Here is an 18,021-nt window from a genome sequence, read left to right as displayed (position 1 = left end):
AATTAATCTAATTTAAAGAAAGAATCCAATGTTGGTTGCACAGTTTTTGTCCTATATGCATTTTTAACCATAGTACAGATGTTATCAATGTTATTGCAGGCCAATACATTTTGTATTTTGTTCAATGCATTTTGGGCATATTTTTTAGATGGCAGTGTGTGCACTTGACTTTCGCTGTCATTGGTAACAAAAATCATTTGGTACCCAGCAGCTCTTCTGGTGTTGGCTTTGCAGTGGTAGCAACTTCATCATCCACCTTCACAAACTCTTCAAATTTGCCCAGAAAATCCTCCTTCAAATTACTCCACAAAATGCTCCTTCAAAATCCGCTATTCCTCACTGTTGCTATCACATTCGTCTGCTGGACCATGTTTTTCGATGATGTTCTCTCCAAAGCCACTCTTTCTGAAGCAATTGATTGTTACACTTGATGTAATACTTTCCCAAACAATGACAAGATTACGGATATCATCCAAGACATTCAATTTGGCTGAAAATTGTTTCCTCCTATGTTTTGCGGATCAAGTACCTTATCAGGCAGGCTCTATATGCTCTCTTGAGGTTATAAATAATGCCTTTATCCAGTGGTTGCATTAAACTGGTGGTATTGGGGGTAAAATCACCAGCCGTATATTTTTCAACTTAAGTGTCTCGGCAGAATGTGCTGTGTAAATGTTTCTGATGAAACATGGCATTGTACCTATCAGCCATGCCCCCCTACTCTCCCAAACTAGCACCAGCAGACTTCTTTTTTTCCCAAGTTGAAAAATGCTTCAAAAGGAAGAGATCTCAGGATGCTGGGGACTTAAAGAAAAATGCAACTGCTGAATTGAACATCATCTCTCTCTGGATGCCTTTGCTGACTGTTTTCAGAAATTTTTAGACTTGGGTAATAAGTGTACTCAATTAGGTGGTGACCCCCCACTTAACGCTGATAATTCGTTCTGGATAAACAGAGCGCTAAGTGAATCCGTGCTAAGCAAGCACTGCATTCCCATAAGGTAACATATGTATTTGTGAGTTGTGGTCGGTGCCATAGGATATAATAAACGGTGTGAAAAGTGAAAAGATGCACAAATGTCGGTCAAAATATTTAATATTCAAATATTTGCACATATAAAATATTCTGCATTACATACGTATATAATTATTTGGTAACAACTTACGTATCAAAATTAAACTTAAAATTCCAACTAAAATCATGAATTTAATTGATCTAAATTGATTTTAATTGATTTAATTTAATTGATGAATTTAATCATGAAAAATGTGTTGATTTTGGGTTGAACTTTGATCCTCTTCCAAAGAAACTAATTTTAAATCCCCCGCAGCGTTACCACCCAACAATAAAGTCACCCAATCCTTTGCCGCTTTGAAACCTGGGATGTTTTTTTTTCTTCTTTCAATATGAAACTTCTTTTAGACATTCGTTTCCACAAAAGTCCTGCTTCATCTATGTTATAAACTTGTTGAGAAGTATAACACACAATACCCCTCTTCAATAATTTTAACAAGTTCTTTTTTGAAAGTTTTGGTTCCTTGATCTGCACTTGCGGCTTCTCCCTAGATTTTAAATCTATTCAACCAGCCCTTACCAGTTTTAAATGGTTCCACATTTTTTTTTTTTTAGGTGAGTTTTCTTCAGATCATCATATTGGCTAATCTCTCTCTCTTTTTTATAATATTTAACTTAACTGAATTCTGCATTGGATATTATCTTCAATAAAATTAGTTAGTCTTTCCATTTCAATCCTAATAGTCGGCTAGCCCTAATTGCTTGCAGTGGAACAGCTATCTTTCCCGCTGCTAAAATTAATTCTTTATTTTTTTATAATTGTTCTTACAGTTAAACTTGCAAGTCCTAAATTATGGCACACATCCGCTTGTCGTTGAACGGAATCGATTCACTTCAAAATGTCTAATTTAGTTTTCAAATTCAGTCTTTTTCTTACATTTATAGTCTTCGTACTGCGTCCAGATGTTTTTGCTTTTACATTCTTATTCGCCATTATTAACTCTTCGAAAATGTAACTGTGTTGGTTGCATTAATTATGATACAATGTTCGAGTAAACTGTCCGTTACGCACGATATCTAATTCTGTACTGAGTGATGATTAGTCTTTGAATAAATGCATATAATGCAAATATTAAAAGCAATATACTTGATAATTTTTTAAAATGTTGATCTCGGAACTACATAACAAGTCACTGTACTGCATTAAATTAGCGTGCGAGAAAATTTCACTGAGTGTGGGAAAATTTCTCAAGTTGGCGTGGGAAACTTTTTAATGCTGTTTTGCTATTCATTTTCAAGCTATCGACTCCATCAAATGAAACGATTTTGTTAAATATGCCAAAAATGCAATCTGAAAAGAGCGTTATAGTGATCTGTGACAGCGTTATAGTCAGATACGGGTTATACTATAAGAACACCATTATAGCGAATCAGCGTAAAGCGAACCACGTTATAATGGGGGGGGGGGGCTGCTGTACTTTGATTAAAAATAAAACCATTTTTGAGCTCCTTCACTTTGTGTTATTTTTATTGTGCCAGCCTAGAAACTTGTCACACCCTGTATGTGTAAAAATATATACAGTAAACCCTCGGTAATTTGGATTAAAGGGGGAGAGAAGTCATCCGGATTAAGCGATAATCTAAGTTAGTGAAGCAAAAGATAGCCTTAAAAGAACAAAAACTTAAAATAAAAATAAATGGAAAATTTAAGAAATAAAATATAGCTGATGAAAATAAATAAAAAAAATCACTGTAGAGCCTTTATTTAAAAATATAAAAAGACAATACATTTATCAAATGGTGCTGGAATCACACCCCAATGCCACTTAATCATTGCTGTGAATATCACTTAAATACAGCTTCTTCCAGCAACGCTTCTTTTGGCTTTTTTAATGTCTGTCTATTTGATACACTGCTTTTACCACTTCCCACATCAAATTTTAAAGAAAAAGTCTTCATAGATTATTTTTGTTTTTTATATCTGACACAGTCTATTGACCAATACCAAATTCTTCAGCAATTTATTTTTCCAGGAACACCATTTTCAAGTTGTTCTATCACTTTGAGCTTGTTAATGATAGTTAGAATAACATGTGTACTTTTTATTAAACTTTTCTATTCTTTAGAACCCATGATTATTTAAAATACGTTAACTTATGTATATATATATATATATATATATATACACACATAAAAAGAAGTATGCAAATGAAGCGATACAAGCAATAACATCCTTCTGACTCAGAGTCAGCAACGATACTGAACAACATGCAAGACATTGTAACGTATGTTCTGTCTCTCTCTGCACATTCAGAGTGACTCATCTGCCTTGCTAAATCCTGTTTGTCTTTCAAAGTACTCAACTGTGAACAGAATTTTTCATATTTCGATCCAGATTATCTCTAACCGGATTAGCGAGGGTTTACTGTACATATTAAGTTGTAAATATATTGGTACTGAATATTGACTTGTTGTAAATAAGTTTTAAATATATTGGTATTGAATCTTGAAGGAATGTGTGCTTATCCCTAAGCACATGCTTTCATTTAATTCTTCCATGATCAACTGATATAAGGGAAAATATGATGCTTGTATTTTTCTTGATATTCTTTTAGTTCTCAATTTCCCTCTCTTAAAAATAAAAATTTTAAGATAAATTATGATATATAATCTTTTTAGAATTGAACATTTTGATTTTTAGGATATTCAAGAAGAAAAATGTGAAGATGACAATGTAACTTCTACTCTGAGACTTCTGAGACTAGTGGTAAAGCATGCATCTGAGTTAAGAGATGTTCTGGAAAGTGGTTTAGCTGAAACACCTACTGCACCCTGGAGAGGTAAAGTTTTCATGTAAAACACAAATATTACTACAGATGTAATTATTTTAATACAAAAAAATTTGAATGTTCATGCAAATTAGAATCACTTATTGAAATCATATGTGCACTTACATTCTGAATTATATGAAAATTTTTTAGTGTAAGAGTTGGCAGTTGCTATCAGCATTCACTTACTATATATAAGAAATAAATAAAATATATTTTATTTTATTTATTCTTATATATAGTAAGTATTTCTTACTTGCATATTTCTTACTATATTGTCAAGATAGATTACTTAATACAAACTTGATAAACCCCCTGGTGGCAAGCAAATTCAAGGTAAAGCAATTTCAGTTTGATTTTCTATAGTGCTCTAGAAAAGAAATTAAATATTTTTAAATTTAATAAATTTATACCATCTTTCTCCTAAAGAGCCTTTCGTTTAAAGAAGTTCTGTATTTACAATTAAGAACACAGAAAGGAAATTTACCTTTCTTGTCTCTGTACATATATTATTATTATCTTTACTAAAATACTAATTCATTCAAACACTTTCAAACCGATGACACTGCTCTTGTCTCCCCGAGTTGGGGCTGGCTACCTTGGCACATAAAGTTGATCTGCCAAGGGCCAAAAGGAGCAAATATGGAACACAATGTGCTTCCACTTTTAGAGGTGACAAGCTCTCAGCCACAGACAGAAATTTATTACGACACATCACAATCGAAGCAGTTCCAACCAAGTTCCTCTGCAACAGATTTTCCTGTATTTCTCACATTCCACTTACTTATAGACCAGTCTGTAAGTAAACTATTTCTCTTCCACATCCAGAAACATCTGAAAAGTATTATAGGATCTCCTTAGAGAGTTACAAGACTACAATCAGATGTTTTACTAGAAACACTCAATCGCAGGCATTCAGAGAAACTTCTTCAACTTACCAATTTTGCTGTAATTTCAGTGAAAGTATCTCCCCATGAAACTCTTAATACATCTAAGGGTTTAACAGATATTTATTTAAAGTATACCCAGTAAAATAAAATAAAAATTTTACTGGGTATACTTTAAATAAATATCTGTTAAACTATGGACCCCAGTACTCCAGGCCCATTTGTCACTACATCTAAGGGTGTTATATCCAGCTGGGATCTGTTGCATCTCACAAAGGAATAAATAACTCAAGAGCTCAGGGACAAAATGTTATTGCAGTCAAAAAATTATGATTAAAAAAGACAAAACTTACACATACCAAGAATACCATCCTTACATTTAATACCACAAACATACTGACATCAATAAAATCAGGTTATTTAATTTCTGCATTCATCCCAACATTCCCTATCTCTTGAAATGCTAAAAGTGCCAAAAAGTATGGCCCCTCTCAGAAGGCATGCAGAGAAAACCTGGTTTACCCTAAGTGTTCCTCTGATCACTTTCAAGGTGATTGCTTTGTAACACAAATGACCTGCTCCAACTGCAGAGGTAACCATCTGCATACTCTAAGAAAAGTAAAGATGAAAAACAGAAAAAAAAATTGTGAAATATGATTGAAAACGAAAAGCGAGGAAACTGATTTCTTTCAGTATACCGAAACATATGTAGCCAGTATTTACAGAAACAAACAGTGGCCACCCAAACTGATATTACAGGCTCCTTAAACATATCAATCTCTGACTGGGCATGAGCTGTCCTCTGTCTTACTCAGCAACAGTCCAGTGTTCCTAAGCATTCAGATCAGCCAAGTAATACTCCTGTTATAATATCAGCGACATCTCCTTCCCCTCCAGTGAATGCTGGATCGCATTATCCTAGTTCCAATTCAAGAAAAAATATTCAAGACACATCCATGGATACTGATTACTCGTCCAACCAGGAACATCCGATTCTAGAAATGTATTTGTATTTAAATATGGATACTGGCCCGTCTTTCTTCCAAAAAAAAAAAAAAACTGAAGCATAATGCTATAAGCCAAGCACAATAAAAAAAGCAGTCAGATACAGCTTCTTATGGCGCCTTCTTAGCCAGGTGGGAAGGAGCAGGTGCCTCCGTAGCCAGGTGGGAAAGAGCAGCAGTGCGTAGCACACGCTTCTTGATTAGACTGGGGTTCGAGCCCATCACTACCAAATACGGAGGATGCGGGAAGGTCAGGGAATGACCACCGCATATCCCGGAGCAATATGGCCTTAGTTGCTAATGCTCCTAAAAACCAAAATAACAGAATAAAAACAGAGTGGGAAGGAGCAGCAGTGCGTAGCACATGCTTCTTGATTAGACCGGGGTTTGAGACCGTCACCACCAAATACGGAGGATGCGGAAAGGTCAGGGAATAACCACCGCATATCCCGCAGCAATATGGCCTTAGTTGCTAATGTTCCTAAAAACCAAATAACAAACAAACAAACAAACAGCTTCTTGTACTGAAATCAAGTAATGCCTTATATTTTATAGTGGAATTGCAGAGGATTTCATAGTAATATTCAAAACATTCAAGAGTTATTTCTGTCCAGTTGTTTACTTTTTGCAGGAAACCTATCTAATTACCCAAATTTCTGCCCCCATAAAGAACTATTTTATCTATCGACTAGATCGAAATATACATCAACTGTGGCCCATGTGGTCTGGCCACTTTGGTCAACTCACAGATCCCTATCAAGCAAATTGTTCTTCAAACTGAAATTGTTCCTGTATGTTTGTTTACTGAGATTGCATTAATGCTAGTTTCAATCTATGTTCAACAAAATATACCTTCTCTTTCAAAGATCTTGAAGAACATCTAATGCGGTTACCTTCCCCTGGGTGTTTCAGTGGCCACTACCCCCTTAAATTAGATAGGCATGGCTGACTGATTGAAACCTTTCTGGATAATCAAAACCTTACCATTCTTAATACTGTGCTCGCATTCATATACTGTTGTCAACTAGATAAACTTCTGCAGTTGATCTCTCGATTTGCACCCCAATACTGTTTCTAGTCATGGAATGGTCTGTTATGGAGGATCCCACAGGAAGTGACCATTTTCTAATTGTTTGTAGTAATCAGCTGGCTACACAACCACCATTAGTGGGAAGTGGAAATTCTCTCCAGCCAATTGGGTCAAATTTCAGTCAGCTAACACCCTAGATGAGAAAATTATATAACTTCAGCTCATAGGTGAAGTCATGGGTTACATCACACCACACCTCTTATCTGTAGCTAAATAATCAATTCTATTATTGAACCCCCCAGCCTGATGGCATTTTAACTATTGATGGATTGAAGAATGCACCAAAGTAAAGAAGGGAAAAAAAAAGCATGGAATTTATTTCATCAATCCCAAACCACAGTTAATCTTAACTACAAGAAGCTAAGAGCAAGAACATGTCTCTTTCAAAAACAAGCTAGTTTTTGAGCAAGATGTGTTTGTTTGCATCTATTGACAGTAGAAGCTAGTTTACATGGACTGTCATTAGAAATGCTGACTTCAGATTATTATGGAAGAAAATTAGGCAGCTTTGCAGCAAGTTTCAAACCACCCTTTTCCAATTCTTTCTTGGAATGGGCAAGAACTGTGCTCATTTGGATATATCAAATGTCTTGGATGACACGTTTATCTGAGTCTCGGCATCATCAGCTTACTCTTTAGAATTCCAGAAAATTAAGGCCACCACTGGATAGCGATCGATAAACTTTCGAACCTCTATATTCTTTTCTTATAACCAGCCTCTTCAATATTATCTACTTCTTCAAGCCAATAGAATAACTCTCAATAGTGCCTTTGAGCCAGGTGAAATTTATTATGTCATGTTACAGTACTTTGATAACAAAAATATACAACTGCTCCTGATCTTTTATAATCAAATCTTTCTGTAAAACATTTATCCACTTCTTGGCACCATGCCACAATTCTGGACTTATTTAATTAAACCTGGAAAAGATCTCACCAGTTCTTATAGTTACAGACCAATCGCCTTCTCCAATTGCCTTGGATGTCTTTGAAAAAAATGTTCTACAGTTGACTCGTTTGGATCATTGAAGTGCAATATCTCATGAGTAGTAGTCAGCATGGCTTTCATCAAAACATGTCCTCCTTAAATCTCATGGTTAAGTCTGCAATTTGCAATGCCTTTGTGAAAAATGAACACCTTGTTATGGTTTTCGTTGATATAGAGAAGGCATTTATACTACCTGGCATTACAGCATTCTCGTTGACCTTTATGCTCTTGGTCAGTGAGGCAACATGCCTATATTCATCTGGAACTTTATTCAGAATTATTTATTCTTTTAAAGTTTGATATAAAAACATGCTTTCTATGACATTCTTGAAAAGTTGGTAAGTGCAAATCTTTTTGCCCTTAGAATTGATTTCATTACAAAAGAATTCCGAAATACTGTTGAGGCTTACCTTTATGCTGATGATCTCCCTATTTCTTGCCATTCTCCAAACGTGAGATATATTGAACGGCAATTGCAGATATCCCTGAAGAAAGTAAAAAAAGTGGACAGTACCCATTGGCTATCATCTTTCACAACAGAAAACTGTTGCCGTCCACTTCCAGAAAGAAGTATGTATGTATGCAATTTTAAGTTTGCCATCTTAATTTCAGGAACTTAAGATGGCAAACTTTACTATTCTGATCACCACCATCATCAGATTCTTGGGAGTAATTCTTGACAGCAAGTTAAATTTATTTTAGCACATTTGTACATACTACCCGTCTAAAAAGCTGAACAGAACATGTATCAGTGCTTTATCTGCTCTGTCTTGGGAAGCAAATTATATCTCTTTGTGGCTCTTATACAGAACACTGATTAGATCCCATTTGGATTATGGTGCTCCAATCCATGGTTCTGCCTGAAGGAGTGTACTATGGTGGCTTGATCCTATACAGCACAATGCTTTGCAGATTGCACTTTTTTGCTTTCAGTACATCTTTGGCTCATATTTTATATATTGAAGAAGCCCCTTCTGTACCTCTGCTGAAAAACACTACTAAAAGTGTGCAGCCAAAATACAAAGTTGCTATTGGGCCATATCTCTTCAATCTACTACTGCAAAATCTCTATACAAATAAACCTAGGAAAATAAGACCAACCTATATCTTCTTGGACTAACACAGTTGGAATGTTCCTATTGTAAACAGCCAGCAGTTAATGAATTACTCTCAACCACCACGAACTTCCCCATCCTGAACTGACTTGTGATACTTATCTTCATTAATGGGCAAAGAATCTGCTATTGACACTCAGTGTGAAACAACTCCATGCAAGCCATGTTCAGAAGTTTGTTGATTTCTTGCCAATATATTCTGATGTCTCCAGGTCACATTCACCTGTTGGAGCAGCAACAGTATTTCCCTCTGCTATCATTTCAGGCTTCCCTACCCCCTGAGTACGGCAGCTTCTCAGTAGAGCTACATGCAATAAAATTAACTTAGAAAACCTGAATCTACCCATATTTAAAATATATAGTATACATTGACTCTCTCAGCTCAACTACAGCAATGCAAAACTTTTTTAAGATTCACTCTGTTTTAAATCAGATCAGGAGTGTCTGCTTTTTCTACTTGAAGAATGTGATCGGTCAGTGAAAAGGTCACTGACCGATCCCCAGCAAAGATTTGAGGATAAAGGAGAATGAAATGGCTGATAAAGCTGTTAAAAGTTCCTGAACTCTTTAACCCCTGTCCCTATTCCTGCCTCTGATTATAATCACATCATACAAGTGAAAGAGCTATCCAAGCCAGTTGAAACAGGACACCCAAACCAGTTTGGAACCAGTTCAAAGCTTTAGATACTGTCATGAGAAGTGGTACTTGCATAGGCAAGAATAGGACATACATATGTCTCACCTCCATCTACTCACAGGTGATGAACATCCTCAGTGGCCACACTTTTCAGCATATTTAACATATTCTGATTGACTGCCCCCCACTACCAGCAGGACAGAACATCAGTCCTGCTTTCTCTAACTGATCTTTGAGAACCAATGATATTACACATATTAGTAGTGATGAGGCAAATAATGAATTTTTCTGTTTTCTGAAACAAATTGGAGTATATCATCAATTCCAAATAGGTTTCTATAATAAAAATGAAGATGCTACAGTTTTTAGTTATTTTATAGTATATTACAATGAATAGGTGCAGTACAGCCACTGCAGCTTATGCGCCACTAAGCAACACGCGTGCGCGCGCTCGTGCGTACACACACACACACACTTGATAACTATGGCCACAGAAGCCGATGTGTCTAATAAATCCCCAAACAAACAAACTTGATAACTGTATATAAAAGTATGATTAATTCTTCAATATATATAGAAATAAATATGATTTCGTTGAAAAATTCATAGCATTGCTCCAACTCATAGCATCTAAAATGGCCTCACTCACATATTTTAACTTATTTGATTAGCTCATTTACAAATGAATGTGTAAAATAATTGAACCATTAAGCTGCGCATAAGCTGCAGTACAGCCACTGCAGCTTATGCGCCACTAAGCAACACGCGTGCGCGCGCTCGTGCGTACACACACACACACACTTGATAACTATGGCCACAGAAGCCGATGTGTCTAATAAATCCCCAAACAAACAAACTTGATAACTGTATATAAAAGTATGATTAATTCTTCAATATATATAGAAATAAATATGATTTCGTTGAAAAATTCATAGCATTGCTCCAACTCATAGCATCTAAAATGGCCTCACTCACATATTTTAACTTATTTGATTAGCTCATTTACAAATGAATGTGTAAAATAATTGAACCATTTATTTATTTTTAGCAAATAAGAGAAGCTGTTACTATTATACAAAAAAAAAAAAGAAATACTTTAGATCTTATGACTTGGTCAGGATATAGTCATATTTCGTGTTTTCATTGATGGAAGATCACTAAATTATTGTGGATAGCATTGTATATCTTCCATATTTCTTAAGTAAACTAATCTGTCTGTCTTTGCTTTTTTCTTAAATGCAATAAACGGATTCTGCAATTCTATCACTGTTTAGATGGGACAGCAAGAATAGACTAGAATTTTATTCGATTCATGTCACATTCATCTTGTCTTTTAGAGAAATTAACTCACATTGTTATGCGTCATATTTTGAATGGTGTTGGAGAGTAAAGTTGCCAGTGATATTTTCCACAAAGCTGATGGTTTGCTGCACAACAGTAGTATACCATACTGTTAATCAGTGTGGTGTGAATGCTCTCAAGATTAATGAGAGGCTCATTTGTTTTGAGTTTCTTCTGTTTACTGTCCCAGTAGTTTTTCTTAGTCTTTTTCACAAAAAAATTAGTCTAACTGATATATGTACCTTTTATTTTGTAATTTTTTAAAAAATATTTATTAATTTCACCTTAGTTTCATTTTTCACCTCTAATGAATTGGTAATGTTGTGCTAGTCTAAATTAATATTAGTAGTGGCAAATGATGCAAGATGGCAAGCTAAAGCATCAACCAAAAAAAGGAAAAAGGGAATAACTTTCCACATTATCTTTCTATAGCTTCCAATACTTTGTCTAGTTCTTCTTCTTCAATTTATCATCTTCCTTAAATTTATTCAAACTACCCACTTTCACAACAACAAATAGAAGTTTTTGTTCCTACAATCAACCATCCTTCCTCAATTTGAATTTATGCCCCCTTGTGTGTAGTCAGAGTAAGAGGATAAATGTCATCAGCATACACAGATTGTTTCACAAAATATGAAGAACATGCAAAAATCATATGTTACTTATGACAGAATATGAGTTTTACTCTGCTTTTTATATGTTTTATTGTTAATCCTTTCTTTGTTGTTATGTTATGGAAAGCTAAATTTTATTTAACAGTATCCATCTATCAGTAAGTTGCCAAAGAAATATGCATTGATTAAAAAAGCATATATGCATGACTTTCTGTGTTTGTAAAATCTGAAATAGCTGCACTATATAATGCATAAAGATCCATATAATTCATATAGATGTGATTTTTCAGTTTCAAATGGTGGAAAAAGTGATACTTTAGACATTTGCAAATAAATAAGCATAAGAACAATCTGATATGCAATGATATCTTAAATAGATCCCATATAATTGTTATATTGGCTCCTTTATCTGAAGATCTTAACGTGTAAAGCATCACTGTTGAATTATGAGATAAAGAGTACTGCTTTCTCTTATTGCCTCTCTAATGTGTTGCTCTAGAAAGTAGCCATCCAATAAATCTGGAAAATTTTTGCTGTCAAATGACAAAACTGCAAGTTCCAGTGAGTATCTGAAAAGTTAAAATCTTCCATTTTAAGAATTTTGTTTGACTCCTCTACATTATTTGTCAGTGTAGTTGTTCATCGTAGTCATTTGCCTTAAAACACTCTTCTCATTTTTGTTTTCTTATTGCACACATCATACCAGACTAACTCAACGTTGCACTGGCCATTCACGTCAGATGTGTGCCCTGCTTTAGGTTCTGTGTGCTTCTTAACTAAGAGCATTACTCTTTCCCCATCCCATCTGTGCCTCCTATGTATATTGTATTGACATATTCAAATTCTGCATCCCTTATGTCTGAGTAGCACCATATTTCCAATATCCCTGAAAAAATTTACATTTGATGACTCAACCAGTACTTCAAATTCATCATATTTGTTTACTGTACTCCTAGTATTAGTGTACAAGCAAGTAAACATGTATGCTCTTAGTAATTACAAGTACATGTGTGTGTGCTCTGTGTTTGCTCTTAGTAATCCTAGCATTTCACGGGTATTTGCTTGTCTCGTGAAGACCCCAGTAGGCCTTTAAATATCCTGTACTGTGCTTTCTAGTTATACGTCTCAGTAGAAGCAGTACAAGAATTACTTTCACTCACCTCTGTTTGTAGCTGCAGTTAATCTATTATTCTAATCTATAAGAGCATCTAAACTAGCAGTTTTCTGACCCTGCTAATTCTGCATCAGTAGCATCAGCAAATATTTTTGCATCCATGTTATTTAAGTCTAATACATCCGAGTAAAACCAGACTCTTCTTTTAATAAGTAGAACCCATATTGAGAAAAATCATACCACATAAGCCTTGCACACACTCCAGGGGCCAAATTTATTGACAAGGTTCTCATCATGTACTCCTTCCTATCATCTTCTCTTCTTATCCACTCCTGCCTGTGCAGAATTGCAAACAATGTTGAACTTAATCCTAACTCATAACTGTTTCCCAACCATTTCCCAAGTACCACCTTTTCTGCCTCTGAAAGATAACTGCTCTACATTGAATCTAACTTTAGCCACTGTAGACATACCCTAGTCCTCTTCTCATCTTCCTTTTTGCACAGTATATTTTACGACTGAATACTACCTTTATGATCAGAGATCTCTGCTGTTGAGAATGCTGTTTTCTGATGCTTAAGTGTGAGCTCTAGTATTGAGCTAGGCAGTTGTGTGCTTGATGGGTCTCTCATTTCATTTGTTAACAGGGCATCAACCGTATTCTTCGAGCTCTCATAAGTCAGTCAGATTTCTGAATTTTGCATAATCTTATCAAGCTCTTTACAGCAAACACACACACACAAAAGTCATTCCATTTTGCTGGGCCATGTTGGTTAAAGTTATCTGCAAAGAGACAACAAGTAGCCCACATAATATAAACTCAGTTCATAGTTGTTCTGCTGTTAGTATTTTTTCCAATGAACCAAAGCATTGCCTCCAGTTTGGGCTTTTTGATTTGCTTCTAGTCTGAGGCATGATTCCCCCCCCATTTCAAATTTAGTACAAAATTTAATTTAAAATAAAATGTTTAAAAATAACTAAAGGTACAACTATAACAGTTCTGCTCTAATCCCAGCTAATTTGATGGCAAGACAAACTACACTATTTTAAGCTTGATTATGTATTATGGAATGAATGCAGTTGTGTTATAAAATGATGCTTGTTGCTATCAGTTAATGGACTTAATGAAAACATTTGTAATATTAATTATACAAGGTTACACACAAGCAATTAATTTAAAATGAATTTATTTTATAAAATAAGTTACATTAAAAAAACTTCAAAGTACAGCCACGCCTCGTATAACGCGAGTTCAGTTAACGCGATTTTCAGTTAATGCTATTTGAAGAATTGTATCACTTTTCACTTTACACGATGCAACTTTCTAGTTAACATGATCTTTTTTTTTTTTTTTTTTTTTTTATGCGATAGTTGAAAAAGATTTGATTCGTGCATTAAGCTTACCGCGAGTCGTACGGGCATTAAACAAACGTTTGCCTGCTGCCCACCTCGTTGTGTTCCATCAACCATCGGAAGAAGACATTACTTGTTTGTCTCCTGCTAATAAGGACAATGCACACTTGCATAAAAATTCAAATTTTTAAATGAGCCAGATGAAAATTTTACCGCGAAGGAGATAACAGTAAAAGAATTAGATGAAATCTTTCGTATCGCCTAGAACCTCAAACAAAAGGTTTGAGGTTTTCTGCGATATTTATTTTGCCAGGGCCCAGAGAAGATTGTTGTCGGCTATCGGAAATTGATTGATGAAAAGAGAAAGTCAACACTGTTCAAATATTTCCGCAACAGTCATTTCTTCATTGTGTATTTTATGTCAGAGGTTCCCAAACTTTCTCGGTTCACGATACCCTTAGTGTCTCAGTAATTTTTTCAAGGCGCACCCAGACCAAAAGAAATACCTAACAGTTCCGTTTAGTAGTTAGGTCCAAACAACTTAATAAGAAATGCTGAAACGGGAACTACCTCGAGCTAGTAGTTCGCGTGGTGTCTGACAGATGTCGAGTATCGCTGTGTTTCCCTCGAAAATTTAAAATATTCCGTGACGTGCAGTTTGGGAACCGCTGTTTTATGCAATAAACATTTAATTCCATAATTATTTTCATTATCTTTTACATTGTATACAGTTAAAAAGTTATTTAAAAGGTATTTTTAAAATTCTTTATGGACATTCCAGGTCAAGGACCAATTATAATTTTTCCTATTGATTATTATATTCGATTAACGCATTTCCGTTTTGCGCGATGCGCTCGCGGGACGAATTAATCGCGTTAATTGAGGCCAGCCTGTAGTCTTCTTCACACATTCTGACTGCTTCCCAACATTGGAGGATTTTTTTATCACCATTTAACTGTCTACTGATTGAAGCTGTCCGATGCTTTGGGTCGTGGCTGCACTCAGTGCTTCTAAAGACCAACATCTTTGTCCATGCAGTTCCTTGAGCTTTGAGAAATAGATCACAATTCCTAGGATTGCGATGGGAATGAGGCAGTGCTTTTCACTTGTAATTCGTGAAATCAGCTGTACAGACTGTGTGATACAAGGCCTTGCATTGTCATGGAGTAAGAGCATACAAGCTTTCAACATCTGTAGCTGATTCTGATGATTTTTTGAGTTTAAATTCTGAAGAAGTGAAAAGTGAATGTTATATTATAGTTTCCAGATGTGCCAAAAGTGGATTCTTCCACCGAGCTGATTGTGACTTCATTTCGGGTTCAAAGTCACAGGTCCATATCTCATAAATTGTAACAATGCATTTAAAAAGTACTCACCTTCTTGTTAGTAATTTGCAAGTGACTGCTTTGCAATTTCTTTATGCTTTGCTTTTTGTTCATCTTTCAGCAGATGTGGAACGTATCAGGAGGCAGCCTGTCATTTTTGTATCACTTCAATTAAAAATTTGGTGAACAGAATGTTTCTGTATTAAGTTTCCAGAGCTTGCTCCTTATTTGAATGTCCAATTCTCTCTTTTAGAAAAATCTCTTATTTTGAATTATTATATATGTAAAAAAAATATAAGGTATCAGCAAAAGAAGATTTGGATTTCTTACTTGGTGACGATCTATAATTAGTAGAATTTTGACCTGAAACTTAGTACTCTGAAAGCTTGTGAGGGTATTTTTTATTGATATGTGTGACATGCTTGTGATATAGATCTACAAATTTGTTATAAATGTGTAAAAAAAAAAAATGTATCAACAATGCAGGAGTGAAAAGGTTTAAAGAAGTTCACGGAAGGTGCAAATAGAAGTTTGTATTCAGTCCAGAGAGTTGTTTGTTGTAATAATTTATAAGTAGTAGTGGGTAATTGTATCATGATGGTAATGTATCTTTTCATCTAATTGTTCTCATTAGTAAGACACAACTTGAAGAAAGGTGGAAGGCTCTGATTATTGCATTAATACATGAATCAGGAAGGAATTCTCAGAAAAGAACGGCAGAATTACTTAACAAGTACAGGTCACTGCTGAAAAAAGCCGAGAATTAGGGTTGAATTTGAAAGTGTCTGCAATTCTGCCCAGACACGATAGGAGGGAGTATATGATGAGAGCCTTGTCGATCAATTCGGCCCTGGAAAGATTGTGCAAGGCTCAAGGGGTAGAATTTTTTTCAGCCTGGACTGTACTTGTTAACAGGAGAGATTGCTTCTACAGGGATGGGATACACTTAAATAGAAAGGGTGCAAGAATATTTGCTGATGCTATCGAGGCAGTGTTAGGTGGGTCGGAAAACTGCTAGCTTGGGGGGAGACAAAGACCAATAGATTGACAGTAGCCACTGGCAGAGGTGAAAGAGATTCTTGCACTGCTTCTATTAGAATGAGCAGAAGCCTGAAAAACAAGATGCATGGTATTTCAGAGACTGCTGGGAGCCATTGTGGTACAAGTAAACACATGGGTTGTGTTAGGGTAGCTAAGAATAGAAACAGGTGCACTTGCGTGTACACCAATGCTAGCAGTTTAGTAAATAAATTTGATGAATTTGAGGTATTGCTGAAAACATCAAAGGCAGATATTGTTGGGTTATCAGAAACGAGGTGTCACACAGATATAAGGGATGCAGAACTGGAATTTGGGGAGTACAACGTCTACAGAAAGGATAGACAGGATAGGAAGATATAGGATAGGGGGAGGGGTTATGCTATTAGTTAAGAAACACATAAAAACCAAGGAAGTGAAGCCAGTCGACATCGCTGGACAGTGCAGTGTTGAGTCAGTTTGGTGTGACATAAGCATTGGGAGATCAAAATTGAGAGTAGGAGTGTGCTATAGGCCTAATGACTCTGATGAGTATAATAAGGAATTGTACAGGGAAATAGAGTGGGCCAGTAAATCAGAGAGTCTTATAATGGGAGATTTCCCAGATATTGACTGGAATTTGGGGGCTGGTTACTCACGCACTAGCAGGGCTTTTGTGGATTTATTGGATGATTGTTTTCTACATCAGCATGTTCGGGAGGCAACTAGAGGGAGTAATACTCTTGATTTGATTATCAGCAGTGATTCTTCATGCATTAAGAATCTGCAGCTAAATGAACCACTAGGTGGCAGTGATCACAGTGTGCTGAAGTGGGATTTACTCAAAGAGGTAACTACCATTAGGGGTAAAGGGAAGGGTTATTGCTTCCGTAAAGGCGACTACGATGGACTGAGACAGTATTTAAATTCTATACAGCGGGACCAACTGATGATGTTACCAACAGCAAATTCAAAATGGGAAGCATTCAAAGAACTTATCTTGGAAGCTACTAGGCTTTACATACCAACTAAGAAATATTGTTCAAGGTTTAGGCCAAAATGGATGTCAGATGAACTAATGAGGCATATGGCAGAGAAGAAAAATGCATGGGATACTTACAAATTAACACATGACACAGAAGCCTATGATAGATACAAGTTGATATGCAACCAAGTTACAAAGGAGGTTAGGCAGGCGAAGGCAGATTACGAGAAATCCTTGGCAAGGGATGCAAAGAAAAACAGCAAAGAGTTCTTTATTTATGTAAACTCTAGAAGGAAGGGGATGAATCAGATTGGTCCACTTGATATTGATGGGTCAACTGTTGATGATCCTGCTCAGGTAGCTAACAAACTAAATGAATATTTTGCATCGACATTCACACATGAGGAGTTATTCAGCAAGGGGAATGCCAGAGGTGTATTCAACTCTAGCAGTAAGCTACAGAATCTTGAAATAACTGGGAGTAAAGTGGAAGAGAAACTGTTGAAGATAAACACAAGAAAGGCACCCGGGGTGGATGGGATCTATCCAGTTATATTAAAGGAGGCAGCAAAGGAAGTAAGCAAACCCTTAGCCATAATTATGAGAGCTTCCTTGGACTCAGGGGAGGTACCCATAGACTGGAAATGTGCAAATGTGACCCCAATTCACAAAGGAGGATCAAAGGCTGACACAAGTAATTATAGACCT

The 18,021-nt window shown here is 35.8% G+C and overlaps 1 protein-coding gene across 1 annotated transcript in view; it reads left to right on the top strand.

The window, feature by feature from the left end:
- Window positions 1–18,021, top strand: part of nonC (serine/threonine-protein kinase Smg1) — a 1,411,261-nt gene that overhangs the window by 670,513 nt on the left and 722,727 nt on the right. Inside the window, exon 37 of the mRNA XM_090378365.1 lies at window positions 3,717–3,855. Within this exon, the coding sequence (XP_090234491.1) occupies window positions 3,717–3,855 (139 nt within the window). The remainder of the gene's footprint in view (window positions 1–3,716; window positions 3,856–18,021) is intronic.

This window comes from Mastigoproctus giganteus, chromosome 7 (genome assembly GCF_048544385.1).
Source record: "Mastigoproctus giganteus isolate SK-2022 chromosome 7, ASM4854438v1, whole genome shotgun sequence".
In the NCBI taxonomy this organism is placed as follows: domain Eukaryota; kingdom Metazoa; phylum Arthropoda; class Arachnida; order Uropygi; family Thelyphonidae; genus Mastigoproctus; species Mastigoproctus giganteus.
Note: the sequence above shows the minus strand (reverse complement) of the source record. Positions and strands in the feature narration are given on the sequence as shown.